Source organism: Xiphophorus hellerii, chromosome 8 (assembly GCF_003331165.1).
Source record: "Xiphophorus hellerii strain 12219 chromosome 8, Xiphophorus_hellerii-4.1, whole genome shotgun sequence".
NCBI classification, from domain to species: Eukaryota; Metazoa; Chordata; class Actinopteri; order Cyprinodontiformes; family Poeciliidae; genus Xiphophorus; species Xiphophorus hellerii.
Genome location: NC_045679.1, coordinates 2,222,565 through 2,249,436, shown reverse-complemented (window position 1 = coordinate 2,249,436; position 26,872 = coordinate 2,222,565). Strand labels below are relative to the sequence as shown.

Genomic DNA, 26,872 nt, shown 5'->3' with positions numbered 1-26,872 from the left:
AAAACTAAAACATTTTAATGAGCTTCGGCTTTTCATCCACACAAAAACTCGGCTTAATATCAAAAAATGATTATTTATAAAAACTCAGAACAAAGGGGAGAACTTTGGAGATTTTTAAATAATGTTTCAATATTTCCACATCATTGCTTTTCCATAACTCCCAATGGACATCATCTTGTGTTTTAATAATTTTATACTCTAATACGCTTCTAAAAGTAGTTTAACATAGAAATGAAGCTGCAGGCGCCATGTTTAATTGTTCTGAAGCACTCTGATTGGCTGATTAAAATTAACCATGTTTCCATCTACTGGTTTGGAACCAGTCAACCAGGCTTCACAGAGCGCAACATCGTCAACATGTTTATACATTCTTAATTATTTAGTGCAGAAAATGTGACCTAATTCCTCCACAGCGCCCCCTAGCATCATTACGACAGTCAAACCCTAGCCATTCAAACCTGCTAATTAAATTTTCATCTAATTTTCTCAACAATTTAGAAGAAATAATAAACTGTAAAGCTAGGAGCTAACTGTGATCAGTCATGGTGTCCTTCAGGGTTGCATGTTTGGCCCACAAACTGTTTTTTCTCAGTTTCACTTTGATCTGTAAAAATAAGTTCATTTCTAAACCTGCACAGATATTCCCAGTATATATCGTTAAACACTTAAAAATTATTAAACTTAAACTGGTTCTGCTAAGTTCCAGTGTTTTCCAGTGAAAAATAACCAATCGCCAAACCAAAAACGCAGTTGCTTTGAGATGTTTTATCAGCTACGTGTTTAACAACAAGCACAGATTCTTCATCTATCAACCATTATGGACGTCAGTTTCATCATTAAGCCAATATATAATCATGCCTTGTCCCTGTTCTCTTCATGTAAAGCCCTCCATGCTGCATTTCAGTGTTATAGGTCGTGTTACAGGAGTTAAGTTCATTATTAAAAGTTGAAACAGGAAGTGAGTGAGTCAGTGAGCCTTGGTTTCATCTTACAGTTGGAGGGAGAGGAACTCGCTGGAGTCATTACAGACTGTTTTTATCCTCACCACAAAGATGGATTACAGCTTCTAAGGCCAGCCTCCGTCTCCACAGCTCCATGGATGAGTCCAGCTGCAGATGGACAACAACTCCGACCTCACAGCAGCAGCCAGAAACGCTCAAAAACTAAAATAACTGAACCTGAAGCTCAAAAACCTGATCGCTCTGTCCAAGAATAATGCATCTAATGTGGTTTTTGTCAACAACTCAACTATAAAACCAGACTGACGAAAAACAGGATCATGAAAATGATAAAGAGATGAAATCCAAACATTTAGTTTAAGTTGTGAAGAAAGAAATGAGGTGAGAAAAAGTAATCGGATGAGAATAAAGTCGAATAATACGAGAATAAAATTTAAAGTCATAATATTATTGCTTTAAACCACTTTATTTTTGGAATATATTTTTATTTTTTCTATTCTCCATTGTAGGTTTTCACTCAAATATCTAAACATTCATTCTGGGTGGCTCTCCAGTAGCAGTCAGTCTTGCATCGAATCTAAAGAGCCTCTGACTGAAGATTATCACGACATGCTAGCAGCTCAACGTTCAGGCAGCAGATTAACGTGTCCTGGATGACACCATCAGCTCTGCTAATCCACCTCCTTTGCTTTTGCCACTCCTCCTTAAATCTCGCCCAGCTGTTGTCGGCCATCTTGCTACGCCTGGCATAAAGCTAACAACCTGCTATCATTAGAAATGAGGGGAGAAATAATTTTCCTGGACTTCCAGTCTGCTTTGTCAGTTTTTCCTTTTGATTTAAATCCGTCTCCATTATCCCAGCATCTCTCCTTCCTCCTCCATCATCTTCATCATCGTCTCCTCCTACCTTCAACATTCCCAGCGTCTCTCCTCTTCTTCCCTCTGTGTCTTTATTGCACCATTACCACTTAAGCCCTGGTATCCATTACACAGAGGGCACATAAGTGCAGGGTAAGTAATAAAGTCGCCCTTCAAACGTACACTCCACTGCTTGGCGCCGCCGCTTTGGACGCAGCGGCTCTGCGTTTGGGTCCGGTCGTTAATCAGCTCATTAATGCCGGCGACTTTTTCACGACCGCTGGCCGTCGCTTCGTTCCGACGTCTGCTCTCTCTACAATTTACCCGAATTTACCCGATTTAATGCACAAGTTTGAATTTGATTGGAGTTTTTCTCCCAATCGCAACAGGGACGAAAATATACATACGACGTTGCCCACAGCATGATACTGCCACCACCGAGGCCTGTTGGAGCCATTTTCAAGCAACTGGAGATTGAGAGAATATCGGCTCGGAGTTTGGATGCACCGATGGACATTTGGGCCAATATCAATATCCAATATCAGCCAAATATTGGATTTTTTTTTTTTTGGTGGAATACCAAAAAAATTTACTGGAGTAAAAAAGTATTTGGTAAAAAGTTTAACTGATCAAATTATCAATCATTTAATGTTTAAAAATTACATCATCAGATGGATCAAAATGTAAAGTTAAGTGGAAATTTTTGTATTTTAAGGATGAAAATGACATTAATAATAAAAAATAACTAAATCAGGCAAAGGAAAAATTTTCCAAATCAGTTTCAATAACAGAAACATCAGTTTTTTTTCTGAATCTGGTGAATTTTTGGTTAAAACTTGTTTTTCATTCAGTGGGAGAAAATCCAGAAATTTTACTCAAGTAAGAGAAGAAATATTTCATAATAAAATTACTCAAAGTACAGCGTAGTAAAAATACTTTTCAAAGAAAGTTACTCAAGTAAATCTAACTGGTTCCGACCCAGCTCTGCCAGTAATCAATATTTACTAGAGATGAACCGATCCGATATCGATATCTGGATATCGGTAGAATCAAACGATACGTGGAGAAACGGGACGAACATGAAGTCGTTTGACCAAAATGACCAGAACGTTTGGAGGAGTCCAGAGACTTGGTGTTCCAACAGAACAAAGATCAGAAACACACATCAGAACCGGTTCTGGGTCAGATAAAGCGGAATTTAAGGTTCTGGAAGAACCATCCGATAGATCTAACTTTCAGGAACATTCATAGATAATGTTCCAGGTTCATCATGTCTGGATGTTCAATTCTGATTTTTTATTTATTTTGTTGCTATAATCTATGGAGGCACCGATTGAACAATTTTCTTAATTTCGGCCGATATTTCGTATGAAACCGAACATATATTCCTCCACAAAGTTAGACTTTTCAGAATAAAATCAGCTTTGGCTCGGCTCACACAGCAGGTCTTGATGCTGAATTGCGTTTTTTTTTTTTTTGTGCTAAAATCCTGACATCCTTAACGTTGGTAAATCAGCGATCAGCTGATATTTACACATGAAGCCGATTTTTTGGCACCAAAAAAATCAGATTTTTATTTAGATGAATGTAAACATCAGCCTCACACTTGTTTTTTTGTTTCAGGGCATTTGAATTGATAAAATCTTTACAAATACGGTTTTAGATTAAATTAGTTGACAGCTTTCCCTAAATGAACATTAAACGTTTTTTCTGGCCCAAACCTTTGAGTCGTGACCGAAACCCTTCATCCTGAGTGAGACGCAGCGAAGGGAAGCAACGCGGGATGCCTCATCTCTCTGCACTCAGACACACACCAATATTAGCACTTAGCAATCAGCACCGTATTACCCCGTGTGTGTGTGTGTGTGTGTGTGTGTGTGCGTGTGTGGGTGTGTGTGTGTGTGCGTGTGTGGGTGCGTGTGTGTGTGTGTGTGCGTGTGTGGGTGCGTGTGTGTGTGTGTGCGTGTGTGGGTGCGTGTGTGTGTGTGTGTGTGTGTGTGTGTGTGTGTGTGTGTGTGGTCATACTTAATGCACCACCATGCTTTCCTCCTTCTGATTTGAGAAGATAACCGGAAATGGAGCAACAAACTGAAGCCACTTTGTTTCTGTTTCTCTCTGGTTGATTCTCCTTCAGCTAACAGGAGTCGTGTTTGACAATCAGCAGGTTTGAGTCCAATAAAATCAATAATTAAGTTTAAATGGTCCAAATGTTCCAGTTCCTCTTTATCTCGCTGCAGAAACACGTCCTGCAGCTTCGCATGAATATAAAACATTAATTCTGCTTCCTCCTGATTTTAAAATGCTAATCTGCTAACAGGGAAGCATTTTTTCTTGCTTAGCTCTTTTGCTAACATTGTGAACATTTTGTGCGCTTAGAAATTTATATTTCTGGATGTAAACTGTAAAGTTAGAATTAAACTGTAGTCTTTCAAGAGCAGATATAATTTGAATTGCATTTGGGTTCTAAGATTAGTTTCTGCTAAAATACCATGTTGGTACAGTACACTAGCATTAGCCTCCACTAAATAACATGCCGGTATCGCGCGTTAGCATTAGCTTTTAATAAATATGCTACTGCCAGCTCTGTAGCGTTAGCAGAACTGGTTGTTATTTCAGGATCAGCCAACTTTTTAACCGTTGTTGAAATGCAACAATGTGACGGCAACTCAGCCGCTCCACAGCATGATGCTTCCTCTACCAAGATTAAATGCCTTCTTAGATTAGAAAGTTTAATTTTGACTACTTCAAACAAATTCAAACTCAATATTGCAGGTTTTATAATCTGTTTTTGAGGCTTTTTGAACAAAGTTAAACACAGAAAACTGAGATCATTTAAGAAAACGTCAAATAAAATGAATGAATTAATATGTTTCCAGCTGAGGAACAAAGAGTGTGTGTAATCTCTGAATGTAGGGGTGTGTGTGTGGGTGTGTGTGTGTGTGTGGGTCTGGGTGTGTGTGTGTGTGTGTGTGTGTGTTGGGGACCTTTGTTCAATGATGTCACTACAGACTGTGTGGACATAAAGATCATACACTGATAAACCATCTCTGCCCACACACACACACACACACTCACGCTCAGTAATGTATCTCAGCTTGTTTACCAGGATAAACGCGTCGACCAATCACAGCCACTCGAGGCTCAGTGATGTCATCGAGCCGATGAGGAAATGGCCTCAGAGGAGATTTGATGTCATCCGCCTCCCTCTGTTTCTGTCCTCCATGTTTTTCTGTTTTCTCTCCTTCAGCTCATCGTTCGTCCGTTTAGCAAAAACCTGATTATTGTTTTTAAATCAAATTTAGCTAAACTTTTAAAGTTAATGAGGATATTCTATTTAGATCTCAGCTGTTTTTGTAAAAGTTTTATTGTGATTTAATAAAATAATAAACAACAAAAGTTACAATTATTGTGTGTTTATGTTGGTGATTATGGCAAACCACCAGAGCGGCATCCAAACAAAGGGGCGTCATTGTTCCATTTAAAAAAATAAACAAGTTATCCACAAGATGCGCCACAAACAAGGTTCCTGTTGCTATTTTTGAGCTGACTACATAAGGAGTGAGTGAACAATTTAATTTTTAAATTAAACAGATTTGCTTTTTAAATAAACTCCTGGTTCACTTTTTTTATTTTGGAGCCAAACTACATTCAAAGTTTAAAAAGATTGTAAAATATTCAGTTTGCAACATTTTAACCTCAGATTTTTGTTAGAATTTTATGTGACAAAACAGAAAGCAATGATTTTCTGCTTGTAGAAAATGAAAACATGACATTAAAATTAGAAAATTACATCAGAGCAATAAAAACAATTTTTTTTTTTTGCTCTGACAATGAAATAATAATGAAATCATGACATTAAAAATGTTAATATTACATCAGAAAAAATGAAAAAAACTATTTTATTGGTTGGAGAAGTAGAAAATTATAATTTTCTACTAGTAGTTAATGAAAATATACAATAAAAAATTGGAATATTGGATGAAAAAACTATTTTTCTCCCAACAGAAATGTGGGCTTAATGAAAAGTATGTTTAATGCCTGGCTAAAAGGTATTTTTAAAACAAACTGTTTTATTGTTTTCCTTCATCTGAAAAAAGAAAGATGGCCGCCGAGGGAAAATCCTGCCGAATCTTTCATCTGGGCTGGAAAAGCAAACATCTCTGTGGAGGTTCAGGGAAAACATTCAGTAACTTTTAACCTGCTGACTGTTGACAGTGAGGATAACGCTCTGTTTGGACACGCCACACACACACACACACACACACACACACCCACACACACACATAGCCAGACTAATAGCTGATGAGTTAACGGGTTTGTTTCTTATCAGCGGCGGTTTTTGGAAACCAGAAGCCGTGGAGTCTCTGGGCGTTCTGCTCCGTCAGAAAACACGGTCCGGGATCAATAAGTCGTATCGTAACGTGATTGATCCGAAGGAGCTCGTTGGGCTATAAACGGACATCCTGGCAAACCGCTCACCGCCGTGTTTGTCTCCCAACGATCCGTGGAAGCTGATCCGAGTCGATCGGGTTTCCTGCTTCCCCCCGCGACACGAAGCCGAGGTGAAAACACAAAATAAAGGATCTTACTGGTCATAGTTTCTGTTTCCTACACTCTGGATTTAATTAACACAGATTTAGGGGTGAAAAGACTCATTGTGATTAATCAAATTAATCGTGATTAATCACTTATTTCAGTAATTGTCAACTTATTCAGTAATCGATTAATTATTAACCGGAGTAAATGGACCCAAAAAACAGTAATTTGCTGGAAAAACCAAAACAGTCAGAGGAGTAATTAAGCCAAAACTGCACTAAAAATATAGATATTTTGCATTTAAGATGAAAATAATCGATTAATCGGTAAGTGTGTTCACAGACCCAAACAAATCAATTTTCTGAGCAGTAATTAACCAAAACTGCTGTAAAAACTCATAGATTGAACATTGAAGATGAAAATCTTCCTCCCTACCAGCTGAATTCGGACTAAAAAACAAATTCTCTGTATTTATTTGCATCTGTGCCGGTTTTTCCTCCCGACTCGATCCCCGTCCCTCTCCTGCTAAACCTGTCTCCATTAAAGGCTGTAATATCTACAATTGGATCTCATCCATCCAATATGAAACGTAACCCAATAACAGACAGATTCGGCCTAATGAATCCGGTTATGTGGAGCAATCAAATCGAGGAGGATTCCCTTCAAACCCATCCGCCTGATACGCATCAAAATGGCTCCTTTTTAATGCTTTTACTGACAAATCTGGAGGAGGTGAGCAACACAGAGGAGCCTCCATCTGACCTCTGGAAACTGATTTTCTGTCTCTGGATATTTGGGTTTTACTTTTCCAGATAAAATCTGGTAGAACTTATGATATTATTGTTTAATATCGCCATCGATTTATTCGCATTCTGCGCTCCAGACTGCATGAGCTCCAGAACCGAGGACAATAAGAGGTGCAGGTGAATCCTGGAGGAGTTTGATTTGGGTTATTTATATGTCTGAGCATGCTCAGTAGGACAGATGTCTGTGAAATGAAACCATGAAGGAGAAATCCCTCATATCAGCTGCAAAGCACGTTGGCAGAGGAGCGATTACTGAAGAAATGTGAAGGTACGGCAAGCCATCTTAACATAAAATCAGCTTCGTCTGACTGTAATTATACTCCAGATATCTAAAATGAGTTTTAACTAACCTGAATGATCATTTAAAGTGACCTTTTATGCTTCCTTGATCAGGTCTAATATCTAACATGTGTACAATTATATAACGGTATATCTTTGAAAAGCAAAAGTGGAGCCTCGTGCACAACTAACAAGAATGCAGCAAATGGTTTCTGGATTGTAAGTCAACAGCCAAACACTCATCTCTTCCAGCAGCCATTTTACAGAGCATACAGCGGTAAAACCAGCTGACCAAATATGCTGGAGCTCAGGTTAGGTTGCTAGGTAACGGGCAGAACTCTGCTGGGGTTGCTAGGTAACGGGTTGAGAGGCAGTGCCTGCTGATTTGTGACATAACATTCGGGAAGTTTTCAAAACGGCTCATTTTCCAGACACCAAAAAACCTTAAATTACTGAGAAAAACTGGTTGAGATTTTTTTTTTTTACCCCTCCAGGGGGTCTTTTGTGGCTCTAGTGTCCCTTATGTGACAGTAGGCTGACAGGAAGCAGGGAAGGAGAGGGGGGAAGACATGCGGAAAATGTCGTTGGGTCCAGGAGTAGAACCCGCAACGGCCGCGTCGAGGACTGAAGGCCTCCAAATACGGGTCGCGCTAACCGCTACGCCACCACGGCACGCCCTGGTTGAGATTTTTAAGCATTTTGTTGTTTTTAGAAACAGAAGAAACCCGAATGGCAGAACTAAAACGTGCAAAATGTTAATTATGCATAGCAGCTTATTTTATACATTATTAAAAATACATTAAAAATTCAAACAAAAGAATGAAATTTGTTTTTAAACAAGAACAAGAAAATGTTCTTGCCTAAGCTGTAATAACAGCATTCCTTCCTTTAGTGAACATTTAATGATTTGTAGCAAAACATTAATCTGCAGCTAAACATACACTTCAAAACACTGCAGAGCCGATCTGATTGTTTCTTATATTAACCAATTATTAATGAAATAGCTAAAGGAGAGAAGCAGGAGATTTATTTACAGATTATGAACCAGTTGAAGCTCAAACTGACAACTGAGTTCTGGGTAAAACAGACAAACGTTTTTTTATGTCTTAAATGTAAAATGTTTATATTTCTGTACAGTTTTTTTTATTAATATGTTATTTTTCCGGTAAATTGTCTTTTTTTGTCTGTTTACTCCAGTTAATAATTAGTTACAAAATTAGTTGACGATTATTTCAATAAGTGATTAATCACGATTAATCGATTAATCGATTCTAATTGACCTGCGTTAATATTAGATGTTTCTCGGTGAAGTTTGATTTTTGATCCTTTGAAACTGTTTGTTGTTCTTGAATCATTTTATTTGTAAAAAACAAAAAACGCAGAAGATTAAAAGCATTTTATAATTTAAGACGAGTCAATGTCAGCTATAAATGCATATGAGGATAAATGATGTATATTTTATGAACTTAACCAGATTAATGTGTTCTATAGGAAGCATTGGAACAATAAAGGTGCATTAATTTATGAGAGAAAGAACTTTTAAGATGCCATAAAAGCTGCAGAGTGGATCCTTCCTTCCATGATGCGTTCAAATGCAGCTCGTCTCTCTGGTTTTTTTGCTTTCGTTGTCGTCCATCACCCCCCCCTCCTCTCCCCCGGCTCTTCCAGGAACCGGTCTGGATCAGGTTCCTGCAGATCAATGGAGATCTGGGTCCGCACCGTTTACGTTATCGCTGCCAGTATTAATGCTCTTTTAATCTGCTCGGGATTACAGCCATCGATCCACGTCATCTATCTGCCCCGACTGCTGCCTCACACACACACACACCCACGCACACCCACACACACACACACACACACACAAGCTTCAGGGAAAACGCGGTGTGAACGGAGAGCAGGAAGAACGACAAACACGTGTTTCTGTTCGATATCGATATCTGACCATAAACGACTTCATGGATTCTGGAGACGAATCAGGATATTTACATATGAAACATGAAACATGAAGCAGCAAAACTCAGAAACATAAACACACCGAGACCCGAGAGAGAAACTAAAATAAGAAATATATTATATTATCTACAGTTTCATTTAGTGTGATTTCTAATTAGATGATTAACTAAATTAAATACAAATATGCAATATGTAAAAAAATTAATTAAAAAACTAACTAAAGTCAAATATTTTAAATAAATTATCGTAAATAAAAATAAGAAAATAAAAAACAAGTAATTTAAAATTATTAAATCAAATATAATCAACTTTAAAAATTATACAAAATGTAATTGAGTAAAAATTAATTTAGAATGAAAATATGTAACAATTAGAATAAATAAAAAATAAAGTAAATAAAAATACAAAAATGCAATATTTTGAAAATATTAAAAACAACGCAGCAAATTAATACTTAAAAATATAATTAATAAATAGAATAAAAAATAGAAAAAACTCCATTTAGAAACAAAATAATACAAAAATTACTAAAAATAAAAACATATAATTAAGTAAGAATAGCTCTAAATTTAAAAAATATTAATTTTAGGATGAATAAAAATTAAAGTGCTTCAATATTTCATCTTAGGGGAGAAACTGCAGTTTTCATACAGGATTAATAGAAAATATATAAATTAATATAACACAGTAAATATTAAATACATAAAAACAAAAACTATTCTTGGGTATTTAGAATATTAACTGGATAAAATTATTTTTAAAAATAATAATGAACAAGGAGTTTCTTGCTTTATTTCTGTCAAAATATGATAAAAATAATCTGTGTAGTGTTTTATCAAATGATGATGTCGTCATAAACGGTAGAAACTGTTTTGTGTTTCTGCTGCTTCAGCGTTTATCACTTCATCCCTGAAAACTATTATTTCATCTGAACTGTGACACTAATAACAATAATAATAATAATAATAATAATAATAGTAATAATGAGTGGAGGAACCCAAACAGAGACGGACCGGTGAGATAAATGAAACTGCGTCTCGTTTCAGGACGACTCTGTAACCCAAACCTGGTTTGTATTAAAGTCTCACCTGAAACAAAGCTGGGAGTTTTTATTAAAGTAAAATCACTAATTAAAATTAACACAACTAATTAAATCACAGAAAAATAAACAGAAATATTTGATGTTGAACATATTTAATTTTTTACTTAAAACAGCATAACAATAATACATATCCTATATTTTTATGTCTTTTTTGCCATAATATTTAATTTTCTATCAACACACCGTGTATTTAGTACATGGTGTGTGTTATTGCTCCATATCTGTCACTATTTCCAGGTTTTTGTCTACAAAATGATTAAAAAAAACTGAAAAAATACATCAAAACATGAGGAAAGTTGCTTCACTTTTAGCTGCAACCTAATCAACGACGTTTATGAAATTAGCCAATAAAACAATCTTTACAGATTATATTGGGATTTTGCTGACAGGAGTGAAAAATCAGCATGTTTGGAGCTCCGTAGCTCAGTCGTACTTTTCAGTTCAAAGTTTAAACGTCTCTCAGGAAGTTGGACTTTACCCGGCTGGCCTGGTTCTCTGATCACTTTAACAGTTTTCACTCAATCTCAGCTTAAATTTGATGGATTTTAGATTTTAAAACAAAATGTGATGATGTCACTCTAAAGCTTCTAACGTTTTAAAAATTAAAAATAAAAAATTAAAAGCTCTAAAGCTAAAGAGACCTTTTTCTCTCTTTTAAAGATTTTTTAAAATCGTTTTTTAAAGCTGCTTTCATGGCTGCAGCTTTATCTACACATTTATGTTTTATACATCAAATCGAAGGTATTTCTGTCTATTTTCAGCCAGTGTGACTCTCACTGCTGTAGGACTTACGGTTTTCTGCCAGACCCTCCCAGAGACCAGATAAGTCTGACCCAGACTCTAATTCAGTCTCATTAAAGATAAACTCAAAATTTTCTCCTAAAACTAAAACTTAAGAACTTTTTTATCCTGTTAATCTCAAAGAAAACACTATAAAAATGAACAACCAGAATCTTCTGACATTTGCAGTTTAATAATATTTCTGATGTAGTTTATAGTTTATAGTGCTTAATGTGTTTATTTGTGTTTCTGTCTCTCAGAAAACCGCTGCTGTTTCCAGAAAATGGTTAAATCGCCATAGCAACCAGTGACTTAAATTGTCATAATTAACCCTTTAGCTGCATTTAGAGCTGAGAAAACCCGGTGTCGTCATGATGCTTAATTAACGTAGTTCTAATTTCAAATACTTTAAAATATAATATATTTTGAAACATAATGTTGTTGTTTGGGTCCCCAGCTGAATAACTAACATCTGAAAATACTTCGGACCTCCTCTAAAAATATTTAAATTCACCTGCTTTAACAATCCAAACAGGAAATGTGTCTTAATGCGCACTAATAGGCCCAGTGGAAACAATCTTAGCGTTACCATAGAAACTAACATCTACTTGAGGATAACAGCCAATCAGGAAGAAGGATCATAAATGCTGCTTCTGGATTGGCTGCTTTCAAACATGTCCCATTTGAAAGGAAATGGTTTTTTTTTTCTGAATATGTTAGATTTAAAAAAGAGAATAATTTGAAGTTATTCTCCACAAAAAAATCCACAAACAGGTTGGAGTTCAGTTTGATTTAAACTGATTTAAACTCAGCATCTGCAGCTCTTTAATTAAACATTTAATTTCCCTTTGAGATCAATAAAGTATAGTTCAGCTGAATCCAACAAACAGAAAAACAAGACGAGCCACTTTGAAACCTTCCTTTTGTTTCATTTTCAGATTTTCTAGCCAGTCAGAGGTGAAGTTATTGGTCCTGGAGGAAAACCCAAAACGTTTTGGTTCAGGTCACAAACTGATGGTCCGACATCACAAACAGTTCATTTAATGGAGGATCTTTACACTCAGATTCTGAACCAGGAGACGTTTCAGCAGAACCAGGGATTTTTATCTTAGAGAAGTAAGTAAGCCGACATCGAAACATTTTCCATCTGAGTGTCTTGAGTCTGTACACTCCAGTTATCGATTAATTAAATAGCTGACGATTGTTCCAGTAATTAATTAATCACAATTAATATGATTAATTATTTCCGCCTTAATTTACCTGCATTAAAATTTAACGTTTCTAACTAAACATTTGACTTTTGATAGAAAAACATAATGCAAATCCTTGAAACATTTTATTTGTCATAATTTAACATAAGTTAGTATGAGTTATAAATTCATATGAGGATAAAATGTATATATTTCTTATTCAGTTTTGGTTTAATTATTTTTCTTTCAGCAAATGGCTTTTTTTGAGTTGATTTTACTAAATTAGTTGACGATTATTTCAACAATTGTTAATTAATCCCATTAATCGTTTCATCCCAAATTCGAATGTTTGTTTGATGATCTGAAATATTTAACAGAAGAAACCTGAACAGCAGCCGATGAAAACATGAAGACATGAAACCATGAAAACATGAAACCATGAAACCATGAAAACAGATCCAGCAGGTTCAGATTTCATCTGGAAAACATTTGAAATCTTTTCACCACCAAGCAGCCGAGCGGACTGGCCGTGTTTCCTCCGTAGAGCCTGGGTGTCACGTTTGATTTGACCGCCCTAATAAAGCTGCGACAGAACCATTTTCTCATCTGAGCCCCGGCCGCTCTCGGCCCGCCAACGCCGCCGCCGCTGCGCCTAATTGATGTGGACAGTCAGAAAGGAAAATCACTGCAGCGTCGCTTTCACTGGCCACGGCTGTGATAAACATTTTAAACTGTTTATCACAGAAATTTAAACACAATATGAGCCTGAAAGAGACGATTTTTAACCTGATTTATACACATCTGATGAATCCTAACAACACGACGTCCACCTGCCTCTCTGCTGCTTTAGATGCATTTTTCAGATGTTTTTAAATGAAATCTTTTGCATTTAGAAAACCAGATGACTCTAGTATTTCTCCAAAATAAATTTTAATCCAAACTTAATGCTCTACAATTAATCTCAGCGTATCAGAGACGCTTCATCATAATTTAAAATGAAGCTACAGAGGTAAACGTGCCAAAAAAGAAATATTATAGAAGTAATAGCAATATATTAGCAGGTTATTTCAGAATATTGCTGTGAGCTCCAGTAGTTTGATCCTAAGGTGTAAAAATCTAATAATTTTAGAGACTAAAACCAGGAACCATCATCTGCCCAGCAGAAAAACACCAGTTATGGTTCAAACAGCAGGAAGTTGGACTGTAAACGACTGAACCGCCATTTTCATTAATCATAATTTACATTTGTTCATTTTTTATTTCAGTTTTATCACAGAATGTTCTGCTTAATGTGATGCTGCCACAGTCTAGATTTACTCAGAAACTTTCTGAACCAAACATGTACAGTTTATACATCAAAACGCAGATATTTCTGTCTACTTTCCCCCATGTTACTCCACCTGCTGTAGGATTTACAGTTTCCTGTCGGATTCCCCCAAACTGCCGAGGAAACACGTCCAACTTCCTATTTATTCCTGTTGAATCCCAGCTCTGAGTTTTCTTCATGTCAGGAATTAGAGGGTCTCTTTAACCTCTCGTATCTCGCACATAAAACACATAAAACACATAAAACACATAAAACACATAAAACACATAAAACATGAAAATGTTCAGGTGTTGGCAGGAGAAGGTTCTGCCTCTTACGGGTCCAGGTTTTTTTCAGTACAGCTCATAGTTTGTCCACAGCGACGGTTTGATTGAAACTTAAATTCTCGTTTTTCTGGCTGGCAAAAGAAGCTGGTCAGAAAAGGCGGGAATCGCCATGGCAACTAGCAACACAACGGTTTCCTAGCCTCTGGTTCTTAGATCATGCAGCACTTTTTACTTTCTCATGTTCATCTGTTATCCTAGCAAAGCTAACACGAGGAAAAAGACGTTTTATTGAATGAATAAAAACAGATGAAATTGTCTTATTAAAAAATAAGATATAAAATATTTAAAATGATCAAATAAAATGTCTGAATGTGACCGAAAAATGCTTATGATTAATGAAATGTCAAATGCTTGAGACCCCTCTCTAAAAAACAAATCTAAAATCATTTATAACTGTATTGTAATAGTTTAAACACCAAATATACCTTAATATTCATTAATACAAACAGTAGAAACAGTCTCAGCGCTACCACAGAAGCTAACATCTACAGCTTCCTTATCTCCACGTTTAGCCAATCAGCACCAATTAAAATAAATGGCAGACGGTGGCTGGAAAACAGTAGATATTAAAAAGAGGTTTAGAAAATCTTAGAGAGGATTATCTGGAGGCTCCAAAAAACTTTTTCTTTTGTTTTGTTTTTTGTTTTATAAAAGCAAATTTCACAAACACTGAACTTCATATAAAACTCATAAACCCAACAGTGAGCTGTATTATTATTTTGAGATTGTTGTGAGTATAAACAATAGTGAAATATTGGAAAGTTATGAAATTATAGTGCAGTTAAGATGCTGAGCAGTGGATCAGTTCAAACCCACCGATGGATCAGGCACCAAAACTGCTCCACCCAGGGCCCACATCCTGCCAGCTCCAGCCCTGCTGGCCCATCAAAGGTTTTACAATATTTAAAATCAATTTATTTATATAAACAATAAACTGCTATACCAAATTAGAGCTGCTCAAAACATGAAATTTCTAAATTTTTCTCACAAAATCAATGTGTGTCAAATCATAACCAGCGTTTACTGTTTCCAACGTCCACAGTGGATATTTTTATCCAACCAAGATCAGAAAAAATACAACATTTTGTCTCATCAGGATGTCGTTCAACGCTGCAATAATTAATTTTTCAAATTGAACAAAAGTGAAGAGCAGCTAAATCAAAGGAGGCGCTAATTCCAGCAGCGTGGTTCTGATGTTTATCCGACTCATCAGTGGGAATAAAGTTGGATCCAAACTTCGTCACGTCTCATTTTCCAGCCTCCGGCGCTGCTATCGACAGGCTGAGACAGAGATAACTGTATCTGTCAAATCTTCTCACACGGACACAAACAAACATCACGAGTCTCCTGAAATCCACTATCACAGATCGATGGCGGCCTGCGCGAATGCAGGAGGTCAGGAGAGAAACCCTGAAAATGGACGCAGGCTGCAGCCTCTCCTGGTACCTGCTGGTAATCTGTTTCATAAAGCCGGGTCCGGCCTCATCAATAATGCACCGGCTCTGCTGCTACAGGATGCATAAAATGGAAAATATCTCGTCTTCCAGATTTGCTGCACAATTTCACCCTAAGTGGATTCTTAAATCTCCTCCTGCTCTGCATTAGAAAGGTCATGTTTACGTCTGCAGAATGTTCCACATGAAGACCGAAGACATTCATGATGTGATGAGTGAAAAATACAGACATGTAATCACATGACAGACATTGGCATGATTTATCATTTCTCTTTTTACCAAAACTGGATCATTAAAGTCGTCAGTCTGGTGATTTGGTCTCAACTAAACCTTTTCAGTTATGTTTACAGAGACTTTATGATTCAGTTTATTTGTTTTTTTCTTATTTATTTTGGATATTTAAAAGGTTTTTCAGTTCCACTGTTAAATTTTTCTTAGAATTTAAAGTTTATTGATCTTTCAGAAAATGTTTTTGCATATTGCAAGTATATTAGTTGAAAACGATATTATCATTTACCACGATAATTATTATTCAGAAAAAATTACTGTGACAGGCCTACTCACGTATGAAGGCTCATTATTTACTGGAATTAAAGATGCAAATCTTTCCAAATCTGGCAACTTGATTCTGATTTTTAGCGTCACGGTTCTATTTAATTCTGCCTGGTTTTTCCTTCAATAAAACATAATCAGTTAGTCAAAATGTAGTGAAGCAGACTGAAATCAATTCTTGAGCATTTTGAATCAATCAGTTACCAGGACTCGGATTTGTAATTCTTTATAAAATTGATCTTTTTCTACACCTCTAATCATAATTAGTCATAATTAGCTTTTTGTTCACCAGGTTTGTGTGTAAAAAATAAGGATTGTGACTTTGGTTCCGGGTTCTAACAGCATAAAGAGATACATACAAATATATAAATTAGTAGTGGGACTTAACTAAAATATTTTATTATTTTAATTGCAGAGTCTGTAATTAATTGCCAAAATGAGCAACATTTTCATAAAAAACCCTAATAAATAGACACAACAACCATTCTTTTAGATTCTTTAGAAACGGACGATAACATTAGCATTAGCATCTGTACTGCTGCTACATTGAGATGCTATTTTAAGCTTTGCTGATAAACTAACTCCTTTTAGAACAACATGAACACAACAATAGTCTTTTCCAGAAGTTATGAACCAGAAATTAATTCCCATTGGGCAAAAAGAGTGACGTTTGATATAAAAGTATAAAAAGAAATGGTATTAACTTTCAACTTACTACGTTAAAATCCATGTAGCAAAATAATCAAAATGAATGTATTAAAGGCTCAGCTCTACTTTTTACACGTATCTGAACAAACGTTTTGTAGAGCTCTGGACTTATAGACTTCAAAATGAGCAGTTATAATCTTAACGCATTAGTGATCAAAAGTTATCAAAAGCTTTTAGCTGCGTCAAACCATGCGGGCGTGGGAGAAACAAACTCACAGCTGTACCAAACATGCTATGTGTCACCACAGAACAGCACTCAACCCATTCAAATGGCCATTTAGTGACATCACTGTAGCTCCACCCACTTAGAACAGGAAGTGACATGTTTTGCTCTCAAACTCGTGCTTCTGGTGACATGTACGTTTGATTCTAAATCAGACATTTGTGAACCCATTTTCTGCCAGCTGTGCCACTTTCTGACACCTTATGAGGTCAAAGTTTATTAAAAATTCACTCCTTTTTTTGGGGAAATTAATATTTTAATATTATTAATGAAATAATAATATGGACCTAGAACTTTTTCATCAATATTAAGGAATTGCCTTAAACCTTCCATAACTTGCTAAAAAGTTACTTGTAAGTTAGTTTTGTGTTATTGGAAGAGTACTAAGATGCTTACACAATAAGATAGAGCAGAAATACTTGGAAAATGTTGGTATTTTTGCAGTGAATTTACTTTTGTAAATCCAAGTTGCACAATTTTATGATCAATTGATCATTGATCAGTGATCAATTTTATGATCAAGCTAATAATGACATGAAATATGCTGGGAAGAGTCAAAGTTAGAACACTGTCCTGTCAAACAGGGTGGCGGCAGCATCATGCTTTGGGACGGTTTGGTTCTGGTGCATTGGAAAATATATATACAGTGGAGCAGAAAAGGAGGAATTCCTCTAATCTTTCAATATCACCTCAGACAACAACGATTCCAAACTCATCCAGGATTTATGGATCATCATTAAAAGTTGGATCAGAACCAAAGACCAACCGATTCTAATGAACTCAGAGCCTCACATCCACTTCCAGCGGAAATTTCATCAAAGACATTTGGTGGAGAAACAAGTTTTATCTTGATAATGATAATTAAATTCAGGTTTTCTGTCATTTTTCACTCGTCTTCAAAGGCAAACCGTCCAAACAATGGACTCCTCCTTTCCTTCTCCGCCCGTCTCCCTCCCTCCATCTTGCCTGGTTAACCCGGCTGCGAGGTGAAGAAGAAGTGAAGTGAGCAGACCGAGGCGGGTCACGCTGAGATTCCCATCAATAATTCATCGGGCCGCTGCTGCCTCTGCTCTTGTGTTCAATTCCCCTGACGACCACATAATACCTCCTCCCCCCTCGCCAAAAGGAGAGCGAAGGGGAGACAGGTCCGAGGAAGGAGAAAATGGAGAAAGAAAAGGCTTGGAGATGAGATGGAAGCAGGAGAAGATGCTAAAACTGTTTTAGGTTGTTGTTTCTACCTGCTAGCTACATGCTATGCTAGCTAAATGACAGGAAATTAGCTTTGAAATCCACAGATACTGTAACATGTTGACGCCTTTTAGGACTAAAATCACCAAAACATCCAGGATTTATGGATGGATTTATGGATAATATTACTTTGATAGAAGTAATATTAATATCTAACTTCCTGTTTTGTTTATTTCCTCAAGTTCAAACACTAAGCTAACAGCGCTGATGCTGCTGACGCAACAAAGACTCAGATAATGAAGCTGCTGTTCAAACCAGACCTGCTGCGTAAAGATCCCATCAAACTGACGAGGTTATTATTAAAAAAATATAGAAATTCTGCCATTTTTCTTATGATTTTTGCAGCAGTTTCACTCATTTAACTCTAAACAATGAACTGTAATAAATACTAATATAAACTTATGTTATCATTTAGTGCATAAAGTATTTTTTAAACTCAATGGACGATATCATGGGTTTTGAATTAAGTTAGCATTACTATTTGCATCAGTGTAAACTTCAGAAAACATCAAGAAACAACAAAAAACAACAGATTTTCTGTCATTAACACATAAACATTAATTCATATTTACATAATTTTAAAGGCGTTAAGTTGTTCAACAAACTGATCACTTTTCCTCACTTTCTTCTCCTACTACTCTCCAATTTGCATCATTTCAACTGTTAATTTTAGTTTTTTCTCTCCATAGAAGCTACACATGGTCTGGAGTTCAGTTTTAATAAAATAATGCCAACAACTAAACTTTCTTCCTCTTCTCCTATTACCATTATCATTATTATTTTTGCTTTTCAGATGGAAACAAATCAAATATTTGATCATGTTTTTATTTTTCTGAGTTCAGTTTTTCTAGAAACTGAACATGTTCAGGTATAATCAGCACAAATGATGACAAAATGTTGATTTTTTTATGATTTTGTAGCAACACTGATATAGAAACACAGTAAATGTCCTGGAGTCAAGAATCAACCAGGAGCTGCGTCAACGACGACGACCTTTGACATGTGGAGTACCAATTAAAATTTTAGGTAAATTAGGGCATTTATGAATAAAAACAAAGAAGAAAATCTCATAGTAGCAAATAATCCATTAACATTTTTGCATAATTTGTTTTTCTGTGAATAAACAGAATAGTAATGAAGTTGGATTTTAAAATATAACGAATTACAGAGAGAAAAATCAAATCAGTTTCCATTTCCCTGCGACGCTCGGCTTGTCTCATGGTCTGGGGAAAATTTGCTTCATCTATTCTCTCAGATTCGCTGCCCTGACCTTTGACCTCAGCTCTATTGGGTGCTTGTAGCTTTGCTCCCTTTGTTCTTACAGTCACTGTAAAAATACCTGAGAGGCTGAAGGAGTTTAATTTTAAACCAAGCTTTCATCGTTTTAAAATGTTGAAAATGAACTACTGCTCAGACACTTTTAACAAAGAATTATATTATTTTAAAGATTGATGGGCAAAACAACTGGAGGCATCATAAATACCCGACTTATTACAACAAGAATAAATCCCATTTCTGATAATAAATATTGCTGAAATGTTAAACTTTAACCGTTCATGTTAGCATAAAATTTAGATGTTCATTTTAAGATAAAGACATTCAGATTGTTTATTTTGGCTCAACAGTTTTGAATGTTTCACGTTTTATTTTAAGTGTTTGGCGCGAGCAGCTTCTTCATTAGAGAATTAAATTCAATTTGTCTGAGTGAAGCTATTTTATTCTGTAATTGTTGTCAACTGTAGTTTGAATCACCTAAAAGGTTAAAATTAGCTGTATAGTTTTAATTATCAGTGTTAGCAACCACTAATTATTAGCTAGATGCCTCTACGTGTTTATTAGTTTATGTTAGCAGATTAGCGAAGGAGTTTCAAATGTTTTTGAATTTCAGTTGGTTATTTTAGAAAAACAGTTCTGGATGTTCAACATTTTATGTTATCTACTGTATAATACTAGAAAAAGACTTTCAGATATTCAATTATTTATGTTAATGGCAAAGTAATGGATGTTTATCTGTTAGCTAAATGTTTTTGGATGTTTATTTGTGTTAGCGAAACAGAGCCACATTTTAGCCAAAGAGTTTTTGGAAAGTTGGTTTGCGCTACCTTAACAGTTAAGAGTTTTAATTGTTATTATCAGAGTTTTAAATACTCCGTTGTTCATATCAGCCATTATTCATTATTAGCCAAAGACAGATTAGCATTGAAACTGTTTCAGACGTTCAGCCCAAGCTAGCTAAAATTGTTTGGATGTTTAATTTCACATTAGCTGAAAGGTTTGGAATGATTCTCTCTTTCTATTGGCCAGACAGTCACGTTTGCTACTATTTATTTTTACCTAAAAGGTTTTTGATGGATAGTTGTTTTGTATAGCTACATAGTTTTGAAAGTTCAGTTCTTCATATTAGTTTTATTGGTCATCTTAGCCAGACTTAGCTAAATATCTAGATGCTTAACCTTGGTGGCTGTATTTGTATTGCTAGCTAAATAATTTAGATTTTTAAAGGTTTAACCCTTCAAGTTACCTGACAAGTTACAGGAATTTAATTGTTCAGTATTAGCTAAAGAAAATCTTTGTTGTCAAACGTTTTTAGTCTAACATCAGCCACAGTCAGGTGAGTTAGTTTCTGTATTTTCTGTAACTTTCTGGGTTTAAACAAGATTAGCTTGGCGTTTAAAGAGCATTTCAGCTTGTAAAATTCTGCAAAAGATGATTTGTTAGTTATTAAAACACCAAGAAATGCTGGCTGTAAAATCAGAACATCCGTTCGCAGTGAGCTGTGCTTGGTGGAGGAGAAGAGCACCACCCACGAAGTGAGCATAATGTGAGCAAATGACTCCACACAGATCAGATCCACGACATTTTACAGCACACACGGGACGCAGCGGCTCACGCCTCAGCCTCCCGCCTCAGCCTCCCGCCTCAGCCTCCCGCCTCAGCCTCCCGCCTCAGCCTCCCGCTTCCTCCCCGTGTCATTTCCTGTGAACCTGCCTGATGAAGCAGCTGTCTGGAAAATCAAAGAACCGCCTTAATGAAATCACAGTCAGATTCTGCAGAGATAATCTGATCCGGGTCATCGGTCCACTTATCAGATCCAGGGAAACTTCAGCACTAATTTCTGATGCATTCTTACAGAGGAGCAGCAACTGTTACAGTAATAAACCAAGTTACTGTTTCATTTATGGAAAAATGTCTATATAACTATACAGACATTTTAAATTTTACATCATGAGATATGATTATAATTCCAACAAACTGAGGCGGTAATCTAACTTTAATGTGATTAAATCTAATTATTTTGGGAAAAAATTGACTTTACTCCTATTTTATATGAAATCAGAAAGATTTAAACAGAAATATTTATATTTCTGCAGAGTACATGTAACAAAGATGCAGGTGAAAATATTTCAAATTGAAAAAGAAAAATCAAATTTCCCCAAAAATCAGGAGCTTTAATTTGAAATCATAGAATCTTTATTGAAATTTTTATGCAGATTTGCTGTAATTTATAACTATTAAGCTTTTTTGCACATATTGTTACACAATTAAAGAAATATGAGCCTAAAGTTACTGATTTAATTCATGACATATATACAGTATTATACACATTTTATATTTATTTAAGCTTTTTTTTTTACTTTAAGGAGGAATTTCAAAAGGAAACATTTTAAATCTGATATATTTATATTCTAAATATAACAAATAAATATAATGTTTGTTAAAATCACTTGTTTTGTAATTTAGGGTTATTTTTATCCCTTCGTTAGGAGATAAAAATCAGATAAAAATCACTATTTTCCAGATTCTTTCTGGATTGTTTGTCAGATGAGGAAAATAACGTTTGAGCTCAACAGTCTGGAGAAACATTTACATGAACTGAGCAGATAAATGAGGCCAGCAGATAAAGACGGACGTCTGTGATTTGCTGCAAATGTTGCCAAACATCCCAAAGTTCAGGCTGATTATGAAACGCTGCGAGTTTCACAACAAAAAACAACAGGTTGCAACACGAATCCAAAATATTACAATTAACACTAAAATTAATGATTCATGTGGAAGAAATGTAAAGAAGAGCAGAATTTATTTTATTTAAAGTTTTTACACATCAACTTAAATTATCACAATATCTATTTTATAAAGAAGTTTCTTTTCATTTTATTCAGATTTAACAATAATGTTTTCAGATTTAAATAAGAAATCTGTTTAATGAATTTAAACAGATTCCAAATACTTAGATGTTCTTCCTCAACAATCTGCTGAAATATGTTAGAAAATTAAAGGCAGATTTTTTTTAAATTAAAGTTTATTTTTATTGTACTTAATGCAGCATAAACTGGCAAAATGTATTTATTTTTTTACATGACAGCAACATAAAGTCAAAATAATTTTACTCCTGCAGAAAGCTGCTAAAAACAGTTTGTACATTTGGAGCTAAATTAATTTCTTTAAATAAAAATGACATAAAAATAATGAAATAATATTCTGTTATTTTTTAAAACAATTTAATGGGACATTTTAGGCATAAAATAAAATGCTAAAATATGTAAAACAAGATGCAACCTGAGCGTTTTCACGTGAATAATAATAATAATGATGATGATGATGATGTTAGAACCACCAGGATGAGACAAAACGAACAGAAATCCGTCCAGTTTTGATCCAATCTGCCCACAAACCAACAACAATCAATAAGAGCGAAGCAGCCGGACCCAGAGGAGGTTCTGCAGACAATAGAGGCTCGCAGTCGGGACACAAACCGGGTTTTCCTCACTAGAGGGGGCAGCAGACCCACCGAAAGCTCCTGAGTCAAACACAAACCTGCCCCGTGAAAAACACTACATATAAAAACACAACCCATTTTATTCACCGCAAATTAAAAGAACATTTTAATCCTGCATTTGTTTTAATTTAATTCATTTAACTGAATATTGGAGGTGAATTTGATTTATTTTCCTGTTTTCGGCTCGCAGGGCGAGGAGGATGGAAACCTGGAGCCTCGGAGCGAGAAGTCAGGAGCTGATCGAGGGGAATCCCACGACCTTGTCATTTCCTATCGATCCGGGTTTGTTATTGATCAATAATGGTAATCAAAACACCAGTGATTCCGAATAATCACCACTCAGACGAGGAGGGCAGAGGAAACCAAAACAAAGCTGCTAAGTGTGGGAATTTTTTAACATTTCCTCCCATTTCTCCTGAAACAACCAGAAAATCAATAATAATAATAATAAATCATAAAATATAACATTAAATCATCTTTTTTTATATTTTTTAACTAGACCTGATTCCAAATACTTTTGTATCTCAAGGAAAAGTTTTAATGAAGTAATTAATTTTGTTCTAAAGCAGGGTGTACAAACTTTCTGTTAGATGGGCCAAAAGTATCGAGTCAATAAAAAATAAAATGCAGCAAATGAAGTTTTTTTTTTTGGTAAAGAAAGGAATGTTATTGATTTTAGATCCAAAACTTAAAAAGGATTTTGCAAATTTGAAGTATTAAATTTAACAGATTTATTCTCTGGATTTCAGTCACTTTCTTTCAAATGTTTGTTACTTTTAGCCAAACATTTATTTTTACTTAAAAAATGAAGTAAATCTGATTTGGATGCAGCAAATTTGGCTTTTCAGGTAAAATCTCTGGATCGACGTTATTCTTTTTATAAAAGACAGATATTTGTTTTGTATTTAACAGATTATCACCTTCCTAAAATATTGGAAAAAGTATTTATTTGCTAAAACGTGATTTACACAAATAAAATAACTCTTTTTTTGACAAATAAGTGATGTTTTTGTGGCAGCCGAAAGATGTTTCAAACAACAACAACAACAAAAAAAAACACTTTTTGGAAAAAAAAAAAAAAGTTTGTTTGTTAGCATGAAGTAATTTTAGCAACAAAAAAAAGAAGAAGAAAAGAAGTAAATAATAACCTCTTTTTGCCAGAAGATGAGTTGGACAATAAATAAATAACTTTTTTGTCAAAAACTTTGTTTGTTTTTTTTTTCCGTAGCCAAAGGTGATTTTGGCAAAATTAGGTAAATTAAATAACTAATTAATTCCTCTTTTTTGCCAAACGATGCCAAAAAATTACTTTTGACAAAAAATAACTTTGGCCATTATTTCAAGAAGGTGACGATTCGTCAATAATAATTTCCATGCTGATTAAAATGGGAAAAAAGTGAATTGAAAAAGTTAATTAACAAATGTATATTTTCCGTTAACTGAAGTCAGGGGGGCACAAAAACAAAATCAACCCTTGGGCCACCAATTCGCGTTGGACGCCCCTGTTGAAGGATCCCCAGGTTTCCCTCCAGGTTTCTCCGGGTCGCTCCGGGTTCCTACCTGCCAATCTGAGCGCCGACATCCGCTGGAACTCGGGCTCCTGCAGCCACTTCCACATCCTCCGGAAGGTCTCCCGGCCGGACTTTAGTTTACTCCAGGGCTTGGGGTTCCGCAGCAGGTCGGACAGCGTCCCCTGGGAGCGGCACAGCACCCGCTGGGCGAAGATGGCCTGCGGGATGCTGTACCTCTTCAGCTCCGCGGTGATCCGCTGCGCCACCTCCTTGGTGTTGATCTCCTCCAGCTGCCCCGACCCGCCGCCCCCCTGCGTCCCCGAGGAGGAGGGCGGTCGCTCCCGCGTAGGCGCCAACACCGGCCCGTGCGACGGCGACTGGAGGTGCGGGTGGGGGTGGTGGCCCGGGTGGTGCATCCCGTTCAGGTGCGGCATCATCCCGGCCGGCGGGCCACCGAGGCCTCGGTGCTGGTGGTCGAAGTTCAGCATCTTGTCGTGGGTTGCGTGCGAGCTGGAGCCGTAGTTGTGGAGCCCCTGCTGGGTGTTGTGGATGGAGCCGAGGCCGTTACCCAGCACCGGGGACAGGCTCTGACCCATCCCGGACATGTGGTCCTTATACGGGCTGTAGATGTTGTTCATCCCCGGCAGCCCGCGCTCGTCCCGCATCAGGGTGAAGCTCCCGCTGACGTTCCCGGGCAGCCGCTGGTGGTGGTGGTGGTGGTGGTGGTGGTGGTGGAACTTGTCGGACACCGTGGAGATGGGCGGCAGCGGCTGGAGCGGGGTCAGGGTGGTGTAAGTGCCGCTCATCCCGGGGGACGTCGCGTCGCACGGGACGCTCATGGCGTGGTGCAGCGGCAGCGACAGCTCCGGACGGTACTCCCCGCTGCCCTCCAGGATCATCCCGGACACCATGGCCGGCCGCGGCGCCAGGTCCTGGTGGATCCGGAGGCCCGACGAGCCGCCGCTCATCAGCTCCGCGTCAGGGGCCACCCCGCCGTGGAGGCTGCCGAGGCCGTCCATTGTCATGTCCGGGTTCATGGCGTACGCGTCCAGGTCCTTGGCCAGGCATCGATAGGCGTTAGTGTAGGCAGTCTTCATTCATCTGTCCTCTCAGTCCATTGGGTCGAGCGGAATTATGTCTCCTGCTGCTCCTCCGGGATGGGTCAGAACCGGTACTCTCCCCGTCCTCCTCCTCCTCCGCCGGCTCCAGCTCTTTGTGTGTTTCTCTGGATCAGACGGGCCTGTGCGGCGGCTCCCCCATATCCAGCCCTCTCCTCCTCCGGTGCTGCTCTGCTCCTCGGAGCGGAGCTGTCCACGGTCCCTACCCGGCCGCTCAACCCACCCTGCTGCGGGAGGAGGCGGGGGACGGACCGGGCTGCCGCTCCGAGGAGGCGCGAACCGGAATGGCGGCTCTGCGGACCAATCAGAGCCCAGGAGGGAGATGTGGAGGGCGTGGCTAAATGCGGATCCGACCAATCAGCGAACTGAAGAGAAGCAGCAGTTTACAGCGTGACTTTCCACTGTGGGGTGAATTTACACACAATTTCTGTTCATGTTCACACTGTGGGTCGTTTCTATAGAGTATTAATGACACGCTGAGAAACTAAAATAAATAAAATCACGAGAAGAAAGTCAGAATTTTACAAGAATAAACTTGTTCGAGAATAAAGTCGTTCAGCATTTGGAATCTGTTCAGTTTTAGGAACCGGTTCAGTTTGGGGAAGTAGTTCACCTTTGGGAATCTATTCAATTTTAAGAATCTGTTCAGTTTTAAAGTTTTTCAGGAGTTTAAATCTGTTTGTCCTGGAAATCTGCTCCTCTTTTTCCTTTTCCTCAGATAAATAAATATATATAATATAATATGTATATTTGTACATCAAAAGATGCACAAATATCAACACACGTGTTGATAAACACACACATGTTTATTTATTTTCTGCACATTTTAGTCTAATAAATAGAATATAAAAATCAATAACTGGAGATCAAACGTCAGGAAATATTAAAGTCTTCAGATAAATACTTTTAATAAGTTGGTGAAATTAATTTCTCTTTGACTTTAATTGGTTTAAAATCAGATAAATTCAGTTTAAAATGATGAAGAAAAATAAATAATTCAGCTTCTTTCCTGATTTAAGTCATAACACCAGGATGCTGCTCTGGTCGCCTGTTGGCCATGAAATCGTAATTTAATGGCGACACAAAGGCGGCGTGTGGATTCGACCCGCTGTGTTCAGACGCTGAACGCAGCCAGAACCAGCAGAACCAGCAGAACCCAGCGGAC

The 26,872-nt window shown here is 37.1% G+C and overlaps 1 protein-coding gene across 1 annotated transcript in view; it reads right to left on the bottom strand.

Annotated features, from left to right (window-relative positions):
• onecut2 (one cut homeobox 2) overlaps positions 1-25,797 on the bottom strand; it is a 40,294-nt gene extending 14,497 nt beyond the window's left edge. Inside the window, exon 1 of the mRNA XM_032570744.1 lies at positions 24,639-25,797. Within this exon, the coding sequence (XP_032426635.1) occupies positions 24,639-25,686 (1,048 nt within the window). The 5' untranslated portion in view covers positions 25,687-25,797. The remainder of the gene's footprint in view (positions 1-24,638) is intronic.
• Positions 25,798-26,872: the final 1,075 nt, after the last annotated feature.